The sequence below is a fragment of the Cheilinus undulatus genome, linkage group 12 (assembly GCF_018320785.1).
Source record: "Cheilinus undulatus linkage group 12, ASM1832078v1, whole genome shotgun sequence".
In the NCBI taxonomy this organism is placed as follows: domain Eukaryota; kingdom Metazoa; phylum Chordata; class Actinopteri; order Labriformes; family Labridae; genus Cheilinus; species Cheilinus undulatus.
The window spans coordinates 6,751,421-6,774,787 of record NC_054876.1 but is presented as its reverse complement, the minus strand read 5'-3'; the positions used below and the strand labels follow the sequence as shown (position 1 = coordinate 6,774,787).

The following is a 23,367-nucleotide window of genomic DNA, read 5'->3' as shown; positions in this document are numbered from 1 at the left end:
AAACAGACATGATAGAAAACAAAACAATACAGTATTAGCATTAGTAGCTAGGAGGGTAACGAACTAATATTAATAAATATAGCAGTAAATATGCTTCTTAAACTGTTCTAGTAATGATTGTTGAAGTAAGGATCATGTTAATAAATTACGCTATGGTCGCTGTAATACTAGTGTTAGCAAAAATAATGCCAGTGAAGAGAAAGATGTATAAAAAATATATAAATATGGTAATAGCAATGCAGGTTGAACCATTTTTATATTCACTTAATGATATAAGATATTTATAGTAGACTGGGAGATCCAGTCAGTGGTTAATCAGTATTCCTGGCTACCATCACACCATGAAGACAAAAGAACACTCAGAGCTCAGACAAAATGTTAATGAGAAGTGTAAGTCAGGATTTCAGAGGCACTGAACATACCCCAGAGCTCAATTAAATCCATCATCAAACTAGAAAAGCACTCGGAGAGCGCAGACCTCCGCCATTAGTCCAATCTCCCAATAGTAAAGAATATGTTTAAAAAATTCCTGGATCCAGACGGTGATCCAGATCACTCCCAAAATGTAATCAGTTCTGTCTTATGCCATTTCTAACATTTCCAGAAAATTTCATCAAAATCTGTCCATAACTTTTTGAGTTATTTTGCTAACAAACTAACAAACCCTGCCGATCACATAACCTCCTTGGTGGAGGTAAAAGTGGAAGGAATATGGCACATGTGTAAATCTGCCTGGATCAGGCCATCCTCACAAACTGAGTGAGTGTGCAAGAAGGAGATTAGTGAGAGAGACCACCTAGACACCTATGACTTCTCTGAAGGAGCCTCAGCAGCTGAGATGGGAGAGGCTCTGCATACACCAACTGTTAGCCAGGTTCTTGATCAGTCCAAGCTTTACGGGAGAGTGACAAAGAGAAAGACGCAGTTGAAGAAAACTCAGATTAAATCTGAACTAGAGTTTGACTGTGGATCAAAGTGTAACGTGATGTTTCACACATTACTTCGTCGCCCTTATTACATAGAGCAACTAAAAATTTGTCAAACTACGACATACACTGCAATCCAAATTATCATGCAAATGATATTTTTCTCTGGTTTTCCTAAATAGTTAATGCAATTGTCAGAGCCTAATTCAAATTTTATTGAACAAACCTCCCAATGATTACTTTTTTAAAAACAAAACACAACAAAAACTCAAAATGCACTGTTCCACATTACTACGCACAACAAAGTTACAAAACATTTTATAGGTTGTAAAGAACTGAAAATGGTAATTTGTTGAATTTGCAGCATTAAGAGGTCATATTTACTGAAATCAAAAGCTATTTCATTAAAAAACATCTTAAAAGGCAAAGTTCCATGTTAACATAGGAGCCCTTCTTTGATATCACCTTCACTATTCTTGCATCCATTGAACTTGTGAGTTTTTGGAGAGTTTCTGCTTGAATTTCTTTGCAAGATGTCAGAATATCCTGAAAGAGCTGCTGTTTTGATGTGAACTGCCTCCCACCCTCATAGATCTTTAGCTTGAGGATGCTCCAAAGGTTCTCAACAGGGTTGAGGTCAGGGGAGGATGGGGGCCACACCATTAGTTTCTCTCCTCTTATGCCCATAGCAGCCAATGACACAGAGGTATTCTTTGCACCATGAGATGGCGCATAGTCATGCATGAAGATAATTTTGCTTTTCTTCTTTTTGTACCATGGAAGAAAGTGGTCAGTCAGAAACTACTTTGCTGAGGTCATTTTCACACCTTCAGGGACCCTAAAGGGGCCTACCTGCTCTCTGTCTATGATTCCACCACCTCCTTGCAGCCTTGTTGGGACATGGTGGCCATCTAACAACCATCCACTACTCCATCCATCGGGACCATCCAGGGTCACATGGCACTCATATTTCTACTCCCATACATCTAACTAGTCTGTGCTGTACTATTCAACAATTATAGCAACCTTTTTTTCTAAACTCATGATCAAAATATAAGAAATCAGCAATGAAAATAAGCTAAATAGGCTTATATAGAATATTGATCGAACTCTGAAATAAGAATTATAGCAAATTATTAACAGGTAACGTTTTATTCTACTATTAAAAATAAGAGCACTCAATGAAAAAACTGGCACAGGACTCCCTGTAAATAAGTCTGAATTCAAAACCTTTATTTAAAATGGAGTAATTTTATAGTATGATGAGAGGGTTTAACCATTCCTTCATTCTTCTGTCACATGAGAGCTACAGACTTAAAATCAAAAGGTTGAAGTTACCTTTATAAAGGGGGCCTACAGTCTACGTTTATTAGCCTATATTACGATACTTTACAGAGCCATATCACCCACTGCTTTGCTCTCCTCACGATTTACCTCTAGCTAGAACATAGTGACTCTGGTAGAGGAAAGCAAAAGCAGGATGGTAGTTTGGTTTCTGTGTGGAAAGAATTTCTCAGAAATTCAGGATGAAGATCATTTTGAGCACACATCAGGAAAACTGCAGATTTGGATTTGAAGAGTGATGGAAACATGGAGCTACAGTGTGCACAAGTGTTTGTTTAAACCTCGGTCAAAGGGGACATTAGAGAACAGTCAACAAAGACGCCTCACTTTGCAGAGCTCTGATTGGTTATCAGTGTCATCCTCCTGGTTTTATTTGACCGGCTGTCCTGGTTATATGTTAGTGAACTCTGATTGCCTGGTGCTCAGTCTGCTCTCGCCTTCCTGCAGTTGAACTGGTGTCCTCCCAGACTGAGAAGAACAACATGGGTCCTAGATTCTCACAAGAGGAGATTAACAGCTCAGCTGTTGTTTTTCATACTTACATTGATAATTCGTACCCACACTTTCTACCAGATATAGGCCTCGATGAGTCAATGCTGAAATACGCAGGTATTGACTCCAATGCTCAACTGAAAGCCTTCGCTAAACTACAGGCTGATGCCCTGCCAGGGTTCGTTGACAAGGTGGGGACTCGTTTTGCTCCGCTGACTGCAGTCCCTGGTGCCGTTGGACTTGGAGCGTTGGTGGTTTCACTGATCTTGGAGCTGATCATCAAGGCTGCTCCTGAGACAGATAGTTCATACGACATGTTCCGACGTGTTTTTGGAGAAGAGAAAGCCTCGTCTGTCCGAGACACGATGTCAGAGTACATTGGGCGCCATCGCACATACATAAACAACGAAGCACGAATTAAAGAGGAACTAAAGAGACTTGAAGCTCAGCTGTACAGTCATCTCATCAGTCTCAGAAACTCCCTGCTGTATGATGGGCAGATGAGCACTCGTGGGTTTAAGATCTGGGTCAACGGAGCCGCCTTCCACATCCAGATGATGATCCACGAGGCTCGACTGAGTCTTCCTCAAGGTGGTAAACCTGAACTGGAATATGTCCAGGCCATCTCAAATGCTATCGACTTGCATCTGGCAGACCTGGACAGTTTGCTTCTGAAATACAAGACCTTCAAGTTAAGTAAGACCTTCACGTATCCAGTCACTGTTGGGTGTGAAGTAGAAGACACAGAGCTTAATAAACATTTCGCTATCATTGGTTTGGATTTGGACTTCTGTTATAAACCTGTGGAGGAGCCTTATATCAATCTTGTTTTCTCTACACATAAGCCAATAACAAGCTTGAAGGGTCATTTTTCAGGAATCAAGAACGACCTCAGTGTCCTGATAAACCAACAGGATTCATTCCCTCTGGCACCAGCAGCCTGACGTCCCTCTGACACCACTGTTATAGCTCATCTTTAAAGTAACAGCTGTGTTAGCATTAGGAGGAATGATTCTGAAAATATGTAATGCTGTTATTTTACTTCACTGCAAATGCAATCTGAATTATGCTGAATTGTAGACATTTTTGAGAACTTCTCTAAACAATGGCACTTGAATGTTTGCATAAACTGTATGTCTAACATCTCTACTAGAATAAAATGTATTAAACCATTTTTAGACACACAGCTCAGGTTAAAGAAATCTCGCACCTTTTGTGGTTTGAAAATTGCAGTAGGCCATGCTGTGATGTAACCTAAATTTGAGTTAATTGCTCAGCCTTCGTATAGACCTACTTTGTTTGATCATTACAGTGACTGGCCTTTATTTGTCAAATCATGTTTTTGTGGAATAAAATCTCATTATTTGCACTGAACACCACTGTTTTACTCTCATCTTATGCTCTACATCACAGGTGATAAACTTAAGTTCTCACCTCGCCAGTGAGGGGAAAATGGGGGGAAATTAAAAAGAATTAAATAAAAAAAAAAACATATTAATTTACCATATGTACTACTGAAAGTCTGGGCTGTCTGTGGAATTGACTGGGCCCCTTGGATCAGCATTGGTGCTAGCATTCTTTTTGCAACTTTTAACTAGTTTTAGATATTTGCTGCCCTTTTTGCCCCTTTACTCATATTTCTGCTACTTTCTGCTACTTCTTCTTGGCATTTTTATCATTTTTTTTGCTGCTGTTTTATCAATTTGTGCCCATTTTTGGCCAGTTTTCCTCCTTCTTTTTGCCACCTTTCGGACATTTTTACCACTATTGTGTAACTATTTGGCCATTTTTGCCACTTCTTTAACGCACTTCGAACCACTCTTTTCAGTGTATTGTCCATTTTTTTGCTATCTCTGTTTTATAGCCCTGTATTTTGCCACCTTTTGTGGACATTTAACTATTTTTTTGCCACTTTCAATCTATTATACCAGATATATGCATATTGGCTGCTTTCCACTTATATTTGACACTTTTGCCCAATTTTTACACTTCTCAGTCTTTTGTACCACTATCATGCCACTTTTGCCTTTTTTGCCCCCTTCTTTTTGCCACCTTTATCCATTTTTGCTGCATTTCACACATTTTTGCCACAACTGTATCCTTTTTTATGAACAATTTTGCTTCTCTTCTTTGCTCTTGTATCCCATTTTCACTTTTTTGGGGGGGCCATTTTTGCGACAATTTTTCCCCTTTTGGCCCATTTATGCTACTTCTTTTTGGCACTTTTATCTAATTTTTGCCTGTCTTTGCCACTTTATTCCCATTTTGGCAACCTCTGTTTTGCCACTGCTTTTTTTTTGCACTTTTATCCACCTTTTTTGCCACTATTTTGCGAATTTCTACCCATTTTTGGACACTTTTCAACCATTTTAACCACTATTATGCAACTATTTGCATCTCAAAACCCACCTGTTCAGAATTGCTTATTCTTCATAATTTCTTTGTCCCATTTTACATTTTATAGTGTTTGCTTTTATCTATTGCTTTTATTGTACTTGTTCTTATATGTAAAGTGACCTTGAGTGTTCAGAAAGGCGCTTATAAATAAAATGTATTATTATTATTATTTTGCCATTTCTTTTTGCACCTTGAACCAATCTTTGCAGTAAATTAGAGTACATTCCAGTCTTCACTCATCCCATGTGGATGGCACCAAACACTGACATCAGGGGGTTATTCACAAATTATCAGAGGTCCACAGGTAATACTAGTCCCATGTGAATAGTAGAAAAATTAAAGTAAACATGTTATTGTGAAAATTCAGCATATTTGTACCATTTGTTCTTTCCCTTACTCAAAGCAAAAATGTTAAAGATGGATCTCAGACTCCACAGATTTGTCTGAGAAGAGATGAGAATGTGTTTGACTGTCACCCCTGTACTGCAGTATTAACACAAGAGAAGCTCAGGTGATGTTTCCTCAGTCATCACATGAGCTCCTCTCAGAAGGATTTACTGACCCAAACACATGAACAGCACGTGCTGCAGCTGGAGACGCTTTATTTAAGCGGACCAAACGTGTGAGTTCATTGAATGAATAAAGGCTGCACATTCCAGTGCTGGGAGAACAGTATGTGACCACAGATCATTGCACATGTGATGTGACCACATTCGACACGCTGTGCTGTGCAATGTTGTGCGCTCGGCTCAGCGCCAAAAGCCTGTGGAGAACTTATATAGTGTACGTGTTTCACCTTCATGAGTTTGTCCTCAGTCTGTGCTACAAAGGGCTGATTCTATTTAATTTACCTGTTTATTGATATATTAGACCAGGGGGTCACGTTTCAAAAAAGTTGGGACAGGGACACGAAAAGACTGGGGAAGTTGTTGACTGTTCAGAAAACACCTGGCACCTTCCACAGGTAAGTCGGTTAATTGGTCATAGAAGCTAGAACCATGATTGGGTAAAAAGGAACCTTCTGAAGGCTCTGCAGATCACAATCAATGATGGTGTGAGGTTCTCTAGTTTGTAGAAGTCTGTGGTGGCCAACAGTCCAACAGTTTATGAACAACTTTCTTTAATGACACTTATAGGAAATTCTAAGATTCCACCAGCTGCAGTCCATAACATCATTAAAAGATTCAGAGAATCTGGAGGAGTCTCTGTATGTAAGGGGCCAGGCTGAAAATCAACATTAAATGTTTGTGACCTTTGACCCCTCAGGGGGCACTGCATTGAAAACTGGTGCCATTTTGCCAGTGATAAATGATTTTTAGATTAGAAATGCCAACACATTAAACTGTAAGTCAAAGTAATGTTATTAAAAGGCAAATCAATGAAATAGAAAATTAAAACTGAGTTATAATGGTCAAAATATGAGATAATTTTTGTGCATATATATATACATATATATATATGTATATATATATACACTACTGCTCAAAAGTTTGGGATCACTTGGAATTTTCTTGTTTTCCATGGAAAAACTCATGAAATTAGTCTGAATAGGAAATACAGCAAATGAATGATTGGCTAAACAGGGTCTTCCCTGGTACCATACAGTTAAGCTGCTCCCACAAAAGCTCAGTAGGGTTCAGATCTAAAGACTGTGCTGGCCGCTCTATTACAGTCATAATTCTGGCTGACTGCTCATTCTTTAATTATTTTGTGAACATTTTGGTGGTGTGTTTTCGGTCATTATCCTGTTTTAGGATGAAATTGGCCCCAAGCAAGTGCTGCCCACAGGGTATGGCATGGCATTGCAAAATCTTCTGATAGCTTTCCTTCCCCAAGGTCCCTTTCATTCTTTCCAAATCCCTTTTTCTACGACCTACAAAGCCCCCCAGACCATCACACTGCCTCCACCTCACTTGACTGATGGTTTTAAGCACTGTTCTGGCATCTTCTCATTTGTTCTGCGTCTCACAAATGTTCTTCTGTTTGATCCGAAGACCTTAAACTTGGACTCATCCGTGCACAACACCATCTTCTGGTCTTCCAGTGTTTAGTCTTTTTGCTCCCTTGTTAGTAAAATGTTTTTTTACTTGTGCAACATGACTAACTTGGATTAGCGGGGGGATTTTTTTTTTAAAAATCTGTGCAAATATGTTGAGTAGACAGCTCAAACCGATAACAAACCAATGATCTGTAGTCATTCTACAACTACTGTCTTATTGTCTTAATGTGAATAATCAATTGAAAATCTTTGTGTCTGAGTGGAATCTGGCTTAAGTCTCCTGGTTGCAAATTTCTTTTCTCATTTATCCTCCCTGATCTGCTCTCTTAATAGAATTAGTTTAAAGCTCAGTGCACTGACTGCTTTCTGGCAGAGAGCCCTGACTGTAAACTTCTCTTGTCTGCAGTGTGAGCAGCATGTAGTGTCACAGACTGCAGATATAAGAATCTAACTTTTACTGAACATTTATTGAATCAGTCCATGAGGGAGATCTCCTATTAAAGAGTTAGGCAGCATTAAAGTCTGTGTAGTTGCTTCTGAGGAGAGTGAATTGACATTTCTGTGTATAATTGGTGTCCTGGCCCTTTAATCTGGGTTAACTCAGTAATAACATTAGAGGGATTTACCTACATCCAGTAGGAACAAGTGTTTGAACCGGCTCTAAATCTGTTTGTTCAACTGCTTCACCACTGTCGTTGATTAATGTGAGGGCAGCCAGAGTTCACCTCCAACACGTAGTCGTCATTTAACCTACAATGCACTGGGGCACAAGGGTAGACAGCAGGTGTGGACTTCAAACAGACGCAGCCAGGTGCAGACGTTTACACAGCCCCTATAACGTGTCTCTATGAAGAGGATCAGACCAGGGATGAAGGGAGAATGATAAATTAAATTATAGAGGCATTATTATGAAGAGTTTTGTCATGAATACATGAGAGAAGACTTAGTGTTGAGAACATCCTCAAGTCAAGGCCTGTGTCCCAAACTGCATTCTACGTACTACTGCATAATACTCAAACATTTAAACTGTAGAGTAAGCTAGAGGTCAGTTTACCATTCCTCTATACTTTAAAGCATGTTATCTCTGCATCACATGACTTTAATGTTTACATTTACAAGGCCAAAATCCGTAGGTTATGCCAGCAACAAGCTAGCTTTATTTCAGTATATTAGTAGAATTAAACAACAATAAAAACATTATTAATAATACAGCTACACTATATTGCCAAAAGTATTCTATTCTTGACTCGCATATGAACTTAAGTGACATCCCAGTCTTGAATCATAGGGTTTAATATGACCACCCAGTCCACTCAGTTATAGCAGCTTCAACTCTCCTGGGAAGGCTTTCCACAAGGTTTAGGAGTGTGTTTATGGGAATTTTTGACCATTCTTCCAGAAGCTGGAACCAAGGGGCCAAGCCCAGCTCCTGATAAACATATAATACTCATAATCCCCCCCTCCACCAAACTTTACACTTGGCACAATGCAGTCAGACAAGTACTGTTCTCCTGGCAACCGCCAAACCCAGACTCATCCATCAGATTGCCAGATGGAGAAGCGCGATTCATCACTCCAGAGAATGCGTTTCCACTGCTCTAGAGTTCAGTGGCAGCGTGCTTTACACCACTGCATCCGAAGCTTTGCATTTCACTTGGTGATGTATGGCTTGGATGCAGCTGCTCGGCCATGGAAACCTATTCCATGAAGCTCTCTACGCACTGTTCTTGAGCTAATCTGAAGGCCACATGAAGTTTGGAGGAAGTTTGGATAAAATAGAGGAAGTTTTTTTGCAAAAAATTATGAATGATAGTGTTTTACTTTTACATGTTTTTACATTTTGACTGGGGTTTGATTTATGTTATATTATTTTTCTTGGTTGTAAGTATCCAAATTAATCACAAACTTTGCAGTCTGTAATTTTATACTCTAAAAAGACTAAAGACAATAGACCATAGATCTCAGGTGGCCCCTCTCCAGGCTCGAGACACCTCATCGGTCAGAATGGAAATACACACTGAAACTTTCAAAATAAAATCAGATTAACCTTTCAGTTAGGTTAGATAAAAGTTTAGGTAACAGTTAAGATACCAAAAGCTAAAAGTCAAAAACCTGACCTGTAAAACTGAAATGTTCAGTAAAGTCGAGTAAACAGTCTGCCTACAAGAAAAAAAAAGCTTGTTGTTCATAAAAACATTTTAATAAGCTTATGGAGGTTCATTAGCTGCATAAGCTATGTAGATCACAGAACTATGTAGCCAATGTAGCTAAAGCTTAAGCTCACAAAGCCCATGGATATCTATTCTTATATCTTAATCTTCTACGTAGATTCTACGTAATCTACGTAGCTCATGTAGCTGCATAGATAATGTAGCTTACATAACTACATCAGCTGTAGCTACATTGCATGAATAGTAAAGTTAACTACGTAGCTAGCTTAGTTATACTATTAGGCTATTAATACGCTATTTCATGAATGTTTCCGACAGACTTTGTTTATAAATAAAGTTGAACAAAAAAAATTCTAAAACTGGTAACATTGTGTACATTCATATTACAGCGTTAACAGAGAAAGCACCTCATAGTACTGGTCTGCAGGAGAAGGCTTCTGAGATCCACGGTCTGCAGCCAGACTAGAAACGAGCTCTCACAGCGCTTTTTCTTCTTTCAGCAACGTTGTCACCTCTGTCCACAGTGTGTAAAGTTTCCTTGGTAGCATTTAGCTGAAATGACTTTTCATGAGTAGTCCTATCTAGTGTTTGATCTCCTGTGTTTATAAATGCTACATAGATAATGATAATGCATTATAGATAGGTAAGAGTTTCTAAAATATGTTGTTTTTATGGTGTTATTAAATCATTTCAGTTGTAGCTCTGTAGACTTAAAAAACAAAGCAGTTAACCCACCAGATTAAAGTCTGACCTTTTTGAGTAGTGATGCACATTTCTACATATATTATCAGTCATCTGTCTGTACAGGATCACATGTTCAACAACAGTCAGCCAGCTGATCTTAGGACTAAAAGATTTCAGACATCAGATATAAAGAAGTTTCATAAATGAAAAAATAAGCTGGACCACTTTGACACCACAGTCTGCAGCTTCAGGCTGAGAGAGACTTCATCTGCAAAGCTTTGGCTCTGAATTTAAATGAATTACACCCCACACTCTGAACTGTATGTGGGAACTTCATCTGACAGTACAGTGTGATGCCCCGCAGCAGTTTGGCCCTCTGTCACAGCGTCTGCTGCCCTCTGTTGACTCTCTGGGTCTCTGCCAACCTGGAGGCTTAAAAATAAGAGTGTTCTCTGTGTAACAGAGCCTTCACTACAGCACTGCTTCCCCAAATCCCAAAGGGAATTTCACTCAAAATTTCTAATCCATTCCCCTAAACTTTCTATATTATTCCTGCAAATTTTCATAGAAAATTATAAACAATTTTGAAGAAAATTCAAAACGACCCCAAATGTCCTCATACACTCCCAGGTATTTAAGGGAAATTTTATGAAAAGACTTAAATGACAACAAATACAAAAATGAAATTTTTTTTTCAGCATACTTCAAAATTTCAAGGCAAATTGAACACAAATTTTCTGACCAAATTCTGCCAAATTGACAAGTATAATTCTCTGAAAATTATGGATTTGTTTCCCCTCCAAACTTCCATTTAAATTCAGAAAATATTTAGAGAAAATTCCAACCCTAAAATGTCCCAAAATAATCTCCAAATGAAAAGTGTGCGAAACTTTCAAAAATAAGGATTAGGATATAAATTCCATGAAAATCCCTGAAATCTTGTGAAGCAAATTAAAAGGCAAATTCCTTCTAAAAGTTTTCATCATATTCCAAAACACTTATAAGTTATTTCCCTAAAAGATCTATGAAAAATTTCCAAACTAATGTCCTACAAATTCCACAAAAAGTACTCAAAAATTCCTCCAATGTTGAATATAACTTGGTGAAACTAAATAAAAAGTCTAAAGATTTAGATAAAATTATCACCAAAAATCCATGAAGATCCCTGGATTTTTTTTTTTTACAGTTAATTCCACAAAATTGAGCAAATTTCAACCAAACTTTCTTATCAAAATCCCCAAGATGTACCAGTAAATTCCCCCCAAATTCTATGGAAAACTATGAAAAAATTTCCAACAAAGTCCCTAAAATCGCATGAGAATTTGAAGAATTTTGAAAAAAACATCAACCCCAAAATACCTCCAAATTTCTTCAGGTATTTCCTGAACACGTTTGAAATGTTCTGAAAAGCGTAAAGACTGTCATACAATTTTCACTTAAAAATTTGAGAAAATTACAAAAAAAAAAAAAAAAAAACATCAAACACAAACTATCTCCTAAAATGTTTACAAAAAAATCCTGAACATAAAATAGGAACTTTTCCCACATTTCCAATAATATTACTTAAACATTTATGGAACTTCTGGAGTTATATTTTTATATATATATAAAAAAATTGTAACGGCTGAATTTATCTGTTTTGCAGGAAAGCTAAAATGTCCTCTTCTGTAGCTGCAGGGTCTCAGGAGGTTAAGCAGCTGTAAAAACATAATGACGCCCCATGTTACTGACTTGTCTCGTGTTTGGCTCTTTTTGCCTCTTTGATTTGATGCAACCATGAAAGCACGACACAAAAATGAAGGAAAAACTGCCAACATCAGTGAATTTTATTAATCTTCAGCTCCATGTTCTCCTTATATACCACAACGTCTCCGTCTCAGGTTACAGTTTGTCTCTGAGGGGAGGATGTAAAATTACTCATACAGGTCAAACTGTGTTCTTCAGTCTGTTTTTAATCATTTCCAGTGTTAATACTGTGCCTCATGAGGATCTAATACTGACCCATCCATCATCTAAACACGCAGGTACTCAACAAAACTCTTCTCAAGAAGTTTTCACAGTAGATTCCACCTTAAGACAATTTAATCCATCTTATACTAAGATTCGTGAGTCATTGCACACTTATTAGCTTTGAGCCCGGTTTGCAAACAACCTGATTCAAATTGTCAAACAGGAGTCAGCGACAAAACGTTTCTATGGCTTGAATGCAACCCAGGGTTTCAACACGTCGGGGAGTGAATTCAAGTTAATACAGAACCAAACGACACCATTTATTCTCACTGTAGGCGTCCTCACAGGACCCAAAGTGAACGTTTTCTCCCACGCTGCTCGTTGTGGTTCATTTCATGGCATTTTTTAAATACTTGTAAGAAGTCAGGAGCCCTCTGTAGCGTACCAAAGCGATCCTGAAGTTTGTTTCTGTGAGAGGGGAGAGGATTGGCGCTACATTCAGCACCAGCTCTTTATTTTTAACGCTAAAAACAGTATTTCACAAAGCTTCCAATCCTGGGTGTGCATCTTCTTCTTTTTTTTCTCCTGAAACCCAAAAACTCTGAAGTCATGCAGGATTGCAGGTTGATTTTGTTCCCCATTGTCACTGACAGAATCTGTTTTAAACTAGAAGTACTTCCCTTGCTCTAGCTATAAATAAACCTTGAGCTCTAAGATATATACTATATTCATATATTTTATATACAGCCATCAACTGACTGATATAAATCCTGTTTTTTTAAATGATATTATTCTAAAAAATAAATAAAGTACCTGTGCAAATATCCACAAATTGAAGTGTTTCACATTTAAGACATTGGCGCCCTCCAGTGGCTAGTTCTGGGTATTACCTGTACAGGTACACTGGAAGGAGCTGATTCAAGTCAAAGCAAAGTGCATTGAGGTCTATATTACCTAATGCTAATATACACCACAATGAGAAACGTCCAGGGGAGGACGAGGACAGACTCCTGGCATCCTAATGGCGTCTGCTCAGTGATACAGCACGAACCAATCAGGACAGAGAAGATGGGGTCTACGATGTGAGATGGTGGGCCGAGGAAACGCTCTCTGTGACGATAGAAAAAAGTGGGTGTAACATACGAAGGTGGCGGACAGCTAAGGGTCCTGTCAGATGGAGGGACGGGTGGGAGAGGGAGCGCAGGGGAGGTCGGGGTTTGGGTCACCATGAGCAAAGCCACAACTGAGAGATAGTATCAACAGTAAATCAGCAGCCAAACAACATGATCTCAGTAGCCTACGTAAATATCACAGTACGTTATTCACTAAAAACAGGGAGGGAGATCAGAAAGCTTCCTCTCTTTTTATGTCTCTCTTTTTTTATACATTTAACATGTTCTGAATGAAGGCGCTGGGGTCGATCACTTTAAAGGCAACTGGACTAACAAAAAGAAAACACTGTGCACACTGCCTTCATCACGCCTTCTCCAGAGTCAGAACGATTTCTCCTCTGATCCTCCCAGAATCAAGGACAGGGTGGATTTGAGGAGGTGGATGTTTTTCTGCGAATGTTGGTGTGTAATCTGAGAGCTTGTCCCTGTTTGTTTGATGTTTCCCATCAACATACTGAGATGAGATCACATGGCACAAGAAATACAACCAAAGAATTGCATTGCACTGAAAATCAAACAGATGTCAGCCTTGTTTGCACAGGAAAAAGTGTTACCTGGGCATCTGTAGTTATTCTCAGTGGACAAGTAGTTTGTCTGTGGTCGTAGTCCCATGAGTGCAATTCACAGGAAACTAAGTGAGCCTTATGATTGAAGAGTCATGATGATATGAGCTGTCTTGCAAACTTGTAACTGCCTGCAACAGGCTGCTGGCAGCATTCTGAAACCCTTGAAGTTCACAAATTGGGCATAAAGAGTTAGTTCAAGTGGTACCGTATAATTGAGACCAGCTATTCTAACGCGAGCTGTCATCAGCTGATGGTCAGCTGATTTGATTCTAAGCACTGGATTGGCTTCTCACACTCATGATGCCTTAGCTGCACTTGTTGCTGCTCCCTCTATGTGCTTTTGCTACCCTCCTCCACCCCAGCTCCTCCTTTGCTGCTTCTGACTAAATCAGTGTCATTCTGTTGTCATTGATGCCTGCTCTGCTCTGAGGTTTTTTTTACTGCTTCTCTCCCTGCCTCAGGCTTTCCTCGTAGGCACAGGAAAGGCAGGAATGCTGTTCCTGCCTGATGCTTTCCACGTAGGCTCACGGAAGGCCAGGGTGATCCCAGAACAGCCACACCCCCAGATATAAATAACAGCAATAAGTGCAAATTAATAACTGCTAGTAAAGAAAAACTATTTATAACTGTAAACCATGTGGGTTACTTGACAAAGTGGTTCTGACTGGACTGGGGAGATGATGTTTTGTTTCTGAAGCAATGACTCTTTTTGCTTCCACTTTTGCTTTTCATACCTCTCTTGTAGCTGCATATAACTGATAGTGTAATGTACAGTCTGAATAAAGAACAAGAGGTGGTAAATGACTTGCTACAGTTGCTACTCTGCTGCTGAAAGCAAAAATATTAAGAAACAAAAGGGTCCAGACTATGGAGCTGTCTGCGGATGCTTAAAAAAAAATACCCAGGATATGAGTGCACCAGCTGGGCATGAATAAAGTCAGTCTTATCTCCAACATCCATCAGGTTTTTTCCCTACTAGTAGTAAGGGGTGGAAAGTAACTAATTACTTTAACTTAAATTACAGTACATGTACTTTTGGACATTTTTTTATGGAATAAGGTACTTTGCACTCCTACTAAGATCCAAAAGGCTACTAGTACTACTATTACTCTGTTTTTAAGCGTACTAGTAGACATTTTGTCTTTTTAGCGAGGTTTTTCGCTTACTAGTCTACAACTAGACATTACCTCATCGCCACTCAAGTCTAAATCGCTCATTTTAGTGTTGTTTCAGCTTAGCTTTCTCTGACAAGGCCACAAACTTTAACAACTGATCAGATATGTTGAGGCGGAAGAGCACGTAGCCAGTTGTCAAAGCTCAAATTGCAAAATAGTGACGTTCTCAGAGGCCTCTGAGTGAAAAATAAAACATTTCATACATTTTTGCTATAACGCACCATTGAGCCAGCATTGTTTTTAGGCCTATATCTTCCTTAAACTTGCTAAATTACATGAAGCATCAATACCCATCTGCTACGCTGTAAAGCTCAGCTTCTTCAAGCTCGTCCCGTTTGAAGGGGCAACGCTCACTAGTATTGCCAGGTACCTCATATAACCCAACCTCAAAATTACCAAAATGTCCCTTTATCTCATTCTCATAGGGAGCCTGTAGTATCATTACATGTGTGACTGCATGTCCTCTTAGGGCCTCCATACAAATCACCCAGATGTGTGACATTTAAAAAGGATCAGACAGATAAAATACATGGAAGCTGGGTAGGGAACTTACCAGGGTGACAAATAAGGCAAACTCTTGTGAATTGCACATTTTGGGTCAGTTTTTTGATTAACTTTGATCCCCGGGTAAACAGCTCCTGTGCAATGAAGGCTTTACAGTTTGTCTGTTGTTACAGATCTTTGACAACGAAAGATTATTCAAATGTGTCCCTGCAGTCCTGTCCTCAGTACATCATTCTGAAGACGGATACAGGGGTCAGATAGGGAGTGGGACGTTTAAAAATCCCAACATTTTCTGAACAAGCTTTAATGACAAAGAGCAGCACTGACAGAAGATGACCTCAGCCAATCAGAGAGCAGTGTGCTTGTAGTTTTTGCAGGACTTTATTCAATCTTTAAAGGAGCCTGCAGGAAAATCATCAACACTTTTCCATCAGTATTCATCTGAAAATTAAAGACAGTCTTGATAAAGTCTGAACTCTTTCTAATGGCGGTGACTTTAGTGAGTGCAAACAATACTTTAGTAGTTCAAAGTGTTTTTATTATGAGAAAATATCTTCTACTTCTTAGTTGATTCACTGGCTTTGTAAACATTTTTCAAATGAGTTATTGGTCTTTCTGAATAGCTTCAGGTCTTATTTAAAGCTGCATGTGAAAATGGGCAAATAATGAGAATGCTGTCCAGTGTAGCTACTTTAAGTGGCTACCATCACTACCTCCTACTTAGCATTTCATTCTACTTTGACTAGTAAGATTTTGATGGTTTTTGATGCAAGTTTTTGGCAAAACCCTTTTTTTTAATTGAAATTAGCATCACATTTACATCCAAGTTACCATGATTTAAGGACGTACCCTGCTGACAAAGAAAGTGCTAACTGGGTCTTAAATTCTGGTTTTACTCCTTCTTTTCCAGTGCCAACCTGTCATCCTAATATGCTTTAATCAGACTTTAAAAGAAGAGATGGTAATAAGTGATGCCACATTACCAGAATGTTCACCTTTACAAGTATTTTAATAAAAACAAAGCAAAAAATGATGGCACCAGATTATTGGTACTTTCTTGTTTTCAAAGCCAAAATTCCATGCAAATATCTGCAGAGGAGATGGACACTCTGGTTGGCTTGCAAATGTCCTTGCATGAACACAGACCAAACTTGACGTAACTGCAAAATGCAACAACTTGGTCCATTATACAGAACTATAGTTGTGAAAATATCTTAAAAGTCCACTTTTAGTCACTAAAATGATACTTTACCAACGCCCTGTGTCTGCAACAAGCTATTCTTTCCCTCATTTTGTTGCTGATAAAACTGTTTAAACCAAGACGTTCCGACTGTTTTGTGCCTGTCCCGTTCAGGTAAACTCATGATAAGAGAAGTGACAACTCTCTGATTAAATGAAGTGGAAGATGTCACTGATTTTTACTCCAGGTCTACCTCTGATTGGCTGCTCCAAAGCCTGTCAGCGCTGCTCTCACTGACCTTAATCCAGCGCAGTCGTCACTGCTGTATGTACAGGAATCAAAGCAATGCAACCCTCTGCGGCTGCTTATCTGATCACTGAGTCGCACCATCTCCACGTTTGTGTGCATGTGATTGTCCCCAGGTGATGAAGAGTCAGCAGATAATCAGGTCATCCGTGAGGGAGAGAAAAATGAGCGTAAAGGTGACATATAAAAGAAGAGTTTAAAAAAGGACTGACACAAAGAGATGATGTTTTTCTGTCGCTGTGGAGGTGATAGAGGGTAAAAACAAAGATCAGAGCAATAAATAACAAAATAAAGAGTCATTATGGCTAGAGTAGCAATAAAAAATACTCGACTAGTTCTGTCTGATCCAGGTCCAGTGGGTGCAGACGCTCAGTGAAGAAGTTGGCTGAGCGGGGTGGGTGATTAGGTGGAGGGGGGTGCTTCAGTCTGTGTGACTTACGGGTCAGATGTGTGTGTGTTATGTGTGTGTTTGTGTGTGGTGGGGGGGAGGGGGGTAAGTCATGAAAGAGACAGAAGGAGAAGTCTTTTCTCTCGGGTCCAGCCCCTCGCCCCTTCTCCGTGATTTTTTTTCTTCGATTGTTTCCACCCCCCTCCCGTTGCGCACACACATCGACACTCACTCACACAAAAACACACACCGGTACGCAAACACCCCCTCCGCTTCAAAGTTCAAGGTCTTTAGAGATTTGGGTGGCAATGTCCCGAAAAGCTAGCGGCGCCCCCCAGAGTCTCGTGTAGCGCACCCCGTTAGAAGTCTCGGAGGTGCCCGTGGAAAGATGGCACACCTCGGCCTCGAAAGCCACGCGGCCCCCCGCCACGCCGTGGGTGCAGGACAGCAGAAAGGGGCCGGCAAGGTGGACCTGGCAGCCGCATCCGAGCGCCGCCTCCCGCAGAGCCAGTACCACCTCCGCAGGGTCCCGCCGCCCACCGCCTCTCAGATCCCAGCCACGTCCGACGGCCCGGGGCTCGGACGCTTTTTGATTCCCAGGTAGATGGCAACTAAGGAGAGGAAGAAACAGAAATGGTTAAATTTACTGCTTAAAAACAAGAAAATAGTGCTATGATGGTGAAATGTAAATGTCTGTTCATCCAGGTCATGGTCATCCAAAACTGGTCCAAAGGAGGCATCTGGACTTGACTGAAGTTTTTACAAGTCCAGTTTCCCTCCTTTGTTCCAAGTTTAGGATATGAGAAAATATGCCAATATTTAAAAAAACTTTGGCAAAGTCTTCAAACAAAAAAGAATCGAAACCAGTATGTGTAGAAGAATCCACACGTCTTAGTGCATTTTACAGTAGGCAACCATGCTTGGGTGTGGTTGTCCTCCCCTCCTCTCCACTGGTCTGCTTTCACATTAGTAACACTGTTTCATACCCGACCACGTTTATGAATGGTTTCTGTCCACAGTAGTTGGTGGTATGTGCAGAGTTAGTTAATTTGCAAATCCACCAAGAAGAAAGAAGAAGTGGCGTCCATCCTACAGGCTACTGTGAAGGTTTTTATTATTCTTAAGATACCAATAACTATTCTTTTCCTCCTTTTATATGTGCTGTGTAGCTCGGAGGTTGAAACTGCCCTGTGCTATGTGGATTAGACGGTTTTATAGGACACATTTTTTATTCATTTCAATGTGTTCTTGATTTTAGCACGGAGAACGGACTAAGCCTGAGATCTCTTATCCAGGTTGCTCTGATAGCAGCCTTCAGCTCATCTGGATTGTTGAGTCTGATGTCTCTCATCTTCCTCTTGACAACAGTCCAGAGATCCTCTACTGGGTCCAGGTCAGACCAGTTGGTTGGCCAATTAAACACAGTGACACCATGGTCAAAAAACCAGTTTCTGTTAGTTTTGGCTTTGCTGTGGACAGGTGCCAAGTCCTGCTAGAAAAGGAAATCAGCATTTCCATGAAGCTTCTCAGTAGATGGAAGCATGAAGGTCTCTAAAATCTCCTGGTAGATGGCTGACAGCTTTGACTCTGGACTTGATAAAGACCAGTGGACCAACAGCAGCAGATGATATGGCACCCTAAACCATCACTGACTGTGGAAGCTGAAAACACTGGACTTGAAGCACCTTGGATTCTGGGCCTCTCTGATCTTCCTCCAGACTCTAAAAATGGACTTTCATCTAAGAACAGGACTTTGGACCACTGAGCAACAGTCCAGTTCTTTTACCCCTTGGCCCACCCTTACGAAGTCTTTGGTTCAGGAGTGGCTCGGCACAAAGAACACCCTTGTGGACCTGACCCATCTGTGTGTGGTGGTTCTTGATCCACTGTTTCCAGCCTCAGTCCACTCCTTGTGAAGCTTCCTTAAGTTTTTGAATCTTCTTTGTTTGGGCGGAGCTCATCTTTGTTGCTTGTACTCGTTTTCTTACCACACTCTTCTCTCCCAATCAACTTTCCATGAATCTGCTTTGACACAGCCTCTGAGAACAGCCTGTCCTTTCAGCGGTGACCTTCTGTGGCTTACCCTCCTTGTTGAGGGCGCCAATGATCATCCTCTGGATATTTGTCAAGTCAGCAGTCTTCACCGTGATTGTGGTTGTGTGTAGTGAACCAGAGTGAGAGAAATAGCTGACAAGAAAATGGACTTTTCCACAATATTCTAATATCTTGAGATAGTAGATTTTTGATTTTAGTGAGCTTTAAGCTGTAATCATCAAGAATAAGACAAAAAAAAGTCTTTAAATGTTTCACTTTGTATGAAATGAATCTGGAATGTATGGAAATTTAACTAAACCTAGCCATCATTTGGAAGTTATTCGACTCATTAAGCAAGATTTATTCCTACACAGACTAGTCGAGGCATCATTTTTCAGAGCAAATTTGAAATGTGTGATTTAAAAGACTATGCCTGATCAAGCCAAACACTCAAATCATTGAATTGTTGAACATGTTCCGTTTTGACGCCGTTGAGCGCAGAAAAAACAGCATCAGAAGGGGCCAAGTTCTGTCTTGAGAAAACCATGCATTCATTTAAAATAAACTACACAACTCTACTTGCTGGCATCCCCCTAGTACCGTGCCTAAATTCCCTTGAAGTTTACATGGGACCACCCCTTTAAAGGGACTCAGGCACTTTTCCTCAGTACGCTAAGTCTGCATTTACACTGGCCAGATGAATCAGACTCTGCAGACAAGCAAACCCAGATCTGGGTTGGGGTTCCTACTGTGAAACCGTCCTTAATTGCACATAGCATCTGTGTTAAATATGCAATAAAACAAACTGCAAACTCAGACCTTATGAACTATTTAAGACTGAACTTTTGCAGCTAATTTAAAAAAAAAAAAAAAAAAAAAAAAAGCCAGTCTGAGCTTTTGCACTGAGTTGACTCTGATAAGGTGCTCAGGTGGATGATTACATTATCATATAGTACTTTATAAGAAAGATTAAGCATTGATAAGAAATAAGAAAACAGTGCTGACTTGAAGATCATCAAAAGCAACAATCAAGTAAAACACTCCAACATCTAAAATTCCAGGTAAGAAGAAAAAAAGGATAAGAATCCCATGAAAACAGAAATAAACATCTTTTTTAGTTACAGCTGTGATTGCAGCTGCCACACGTGTACTGACCTTGTGACCGCAAATCTCCGGATTCCCTCAGATTCATTTGTGACCCTGTGGGATAAACAGGCTGGGTGAGAGGTAATCCACAACGAGTGTTTGAGCATCCAAAACCCAGACAGACGGCATTCAGAGGATGATCATTCAGTGAGACCGAGCAGGCATCGACAACAAGCATGTGATGTACTGAAAAACAGTTTTGTCATGTTCCTCTACTTACCTGTTTTAAACATTTAACATGCAGATAAAGTACAACCAGCTCTCTCTTCATCACGTTTTCAAATATCACAGTCACATCTAGTCTGACGGAAACATGAGGAGAAAGTGAGAAAAAACTCTGGAAATACATTTCCTAAGTCTGATCTTTGTTTAATTTCTCCTGTTGTATCTACGGAGGAGGAGGACGCATATCCATGCGTTTTATTTTCAGCTAGTTCTACAAAAGACAAAATCATGGAACCAAAATAAAGCAGAACTGTTCTGCAAAAATAAAAAAGCCATTACTTAAAAGGCTAAAGTGCCAGCACGTTTCAACTTACAAAGTCTTCTTTAGGGCTTTTAAAAACAGAGTGACAGTTCACAGAGTTTAGAGATTGTGGCATCTGCCTTTCAACCAGAGTCGATCGCTCATCTCAGGTGAAGTCAGAACAGTAAAATCCTAACTGGTGCTTGATTATGTTAATAATCAAGTAATAATATCTGCACTTCTTTTTCTATGATTTCAATAAACTTTTACAGTCACACAGTGAAGGTGGCCAAAAATGGATGCCATACATAAATACTGACAAAAATATTAACCTTTAACTTATTCCCACATTTTAAGATTTTTTTTTTAGAAGGACAGACCTGATCGTAAATTTCCAATGTTTTTTTTCTTTAAGTAATTTAAGTTTATGGTTTAAGTGCAAAAAACAAACAAACAAACAAAAAAAAAGAAATATTTTTCATTTGCTAAATGTAAGTTGGATTTCCTTTGAAAGGATTATCACAGCCCTGATTATTTTAATCATGAGCAACAACTTTGATTTTTATGCATTTCCTTTTCTATTTTTTAAGATTTTTTTAAGATTTTAATAATTAACCCTACAGAAAACCAGATTAAAACATGTGATTTCGTCACATGCCAAATACTAGAAATAGGAAAAACTGCAAGTCTGAAGCAGTGACTCCAGAATAAAAGCCCAGTTTCATAAAACAGAGGTTATTGTTGACTCATAACATGTTATAAATAAAAATGTCTACGTTCTATGAAAAACATATTTACCGAAATATTTGTTTTTATCAATAATACAGTCAGATAATCCAATAAAGAAAACAAAAAATCCTGATGTAATCAGGATTAAGAATGCTAACAGTCATACTATTTGTGTTTCTGAAAACAGCAGAATGAACGTTTGAGAGATTTAACATTTCTAGGATATCGTTTTTGGTTCATTTTGCTATAAAAAAAAAAAAACTACTTAAAACAATTAAAAGATAGTCTTTCCAAGAATGATGCACCAAAAACTCTTGCTATTGATTTTTTTTTTAATTGAAAAAGGAGAGAAAACCTTTCAGATCAGACCTTAAAGATATATCCACAACATTTTTTTCTCACTTTCCTCTCTGGGCTTCCATACATTCTTACCAAACAACACATGGAAACATTTAATGACTTTAAACACTCAAATACAAAATGAAAACACCATCTCTAAGGGTATTTTATGCACAGGAATCCTACTGGTGGAGTTGAAATCAACTTTTAAAATGACAGAGACACTGATCCTAAAACCTCAAACTTAAATGAATAGATAAATAAATAAAATGAATCTCTTGATGGCGACCATGCTTAAAACCAAGAGTGTGGGGTGTTGACAGTATGAATTAACAAGTCATGCAGACAATAATTAATAGATAAAGGGATAAAAAAAAGTCAGTCAGGCAGAGGGGACTGAGTCCTGTGAGCAGGCAGACGGCTGAGGCAGCACAGGCAGACGAGAAAGAAGCGACAGACATGGGAACTTACTAACTGTTTTTGGTCCTTGTGGAAGAGTACAACCCGACACTGATTTGTTTGAGCCCTGGCGCTTGGACGGGTCAAGGTTGACCCTATTGCCATGACAGAGGGGAAAGCACAACAAGATAAAGATGGAGAAAAAACAGGGAATTTGGGGTAAGAGGAGCGGGTGGGATAGGACAGAATAAAACTGGATCACAGGAGAGCAAGTGGAGGAAAAGAGCGCAGCGCGGGAGCTGATTGGCAGGGATAAAGCTGAGGTTTGATAAGATTAGACATGTGTGATTATGACGACCGGGAGGGAGAGGGGAGCACGGGATAATCCAGGGCCACACAAAGGCTTGCCAAAAGGCCTGGGTGAATAAATGTTCTGATAAGCAGGGATCCATACCAGGCGGTGCGCAGGCTTAAAGAGGAACTGCAAAACAATGCCACACGGTTTCCTATCATTTTTTGACTTTTGTTTTCATCGGACGTGATTTTAACTTAACTGGAACAACAAAAATCACTCAAATCCAAACCCTGAGAATGGAGACTAAAAAAATAAAGGGTTCCAATCATGAAGGTCTTTATGTCCTTTTACCTGACCGTCTTACTCTGATATAATCAGGGGTTGGCATACTTTATCAAAGGGGTTCATAACATTCAACCTGTGCTTCTGTAGGACCATATACCGTTGTTTCCCCATTTAAATCATCTGTGGTAAAAACATCCATTAAGGTTAGTAACAGCAGGTGAATGTAGGAGTTCACAGATAAGAATGGGCTCCACCAATCAGAGGCATTTCTGAGTGGTTGTGGTTGGTGTGGTTCTTTGCTACCAGATAGCAAATCAGAGAGGTTAATGTAGGTTTGTGTCTTCATGGTATGTCTACCTTGGATGATTTTGAAATTATAACAATGATCAATCCACAAAAGCAGCATAGATATTGAGATGT

At 39.5% G+C, this 23,367-nt stretch overlaps 1 protein-coding gene across 4 annotated transcripts in view; it reads right to left on the bottom strand.

Annotated features, from left to right (window-relative positions):
- Window positions 1-11,818: 11,818 nt before the first annotated feature.
- mark4a (MAP/microtubule affinity-regulating kinase 4a) overlaps window positions 11,819-23,367 on the bottom strand; it is a 70,732-nt gene continuing 59,183 nt past the window's right edge. For 2 of the 4 annotated variants that reach the window (XM_041801415.1, XM_041801417.1), the window contains exons 16-18: window positions 22,440-22,522; window positions 20,444-20,488; window positions 17,683-17,865 (exon numbers count right to left, since the gene is read on the bottom strand). In XM_041801415.1, the coding sequence (XP_041657349.1) occupies window positions 17,801-17,865; window positions 20,444-20,488; window positions 22,440-22,522 (193 nt within the window). In that variant the 3' untranslated portion in view covers window positions 17,683-17,800. Of the gene's footprint in view, window positions 17,866-20,443; window positions 20,489-22,439; window positions 22,523-23,367 lie in introns of all 4 variants that reach the window. The other 2 variants (XM_041801413.1, XM_041801414.1) reach the window with 1 other exon arrangement.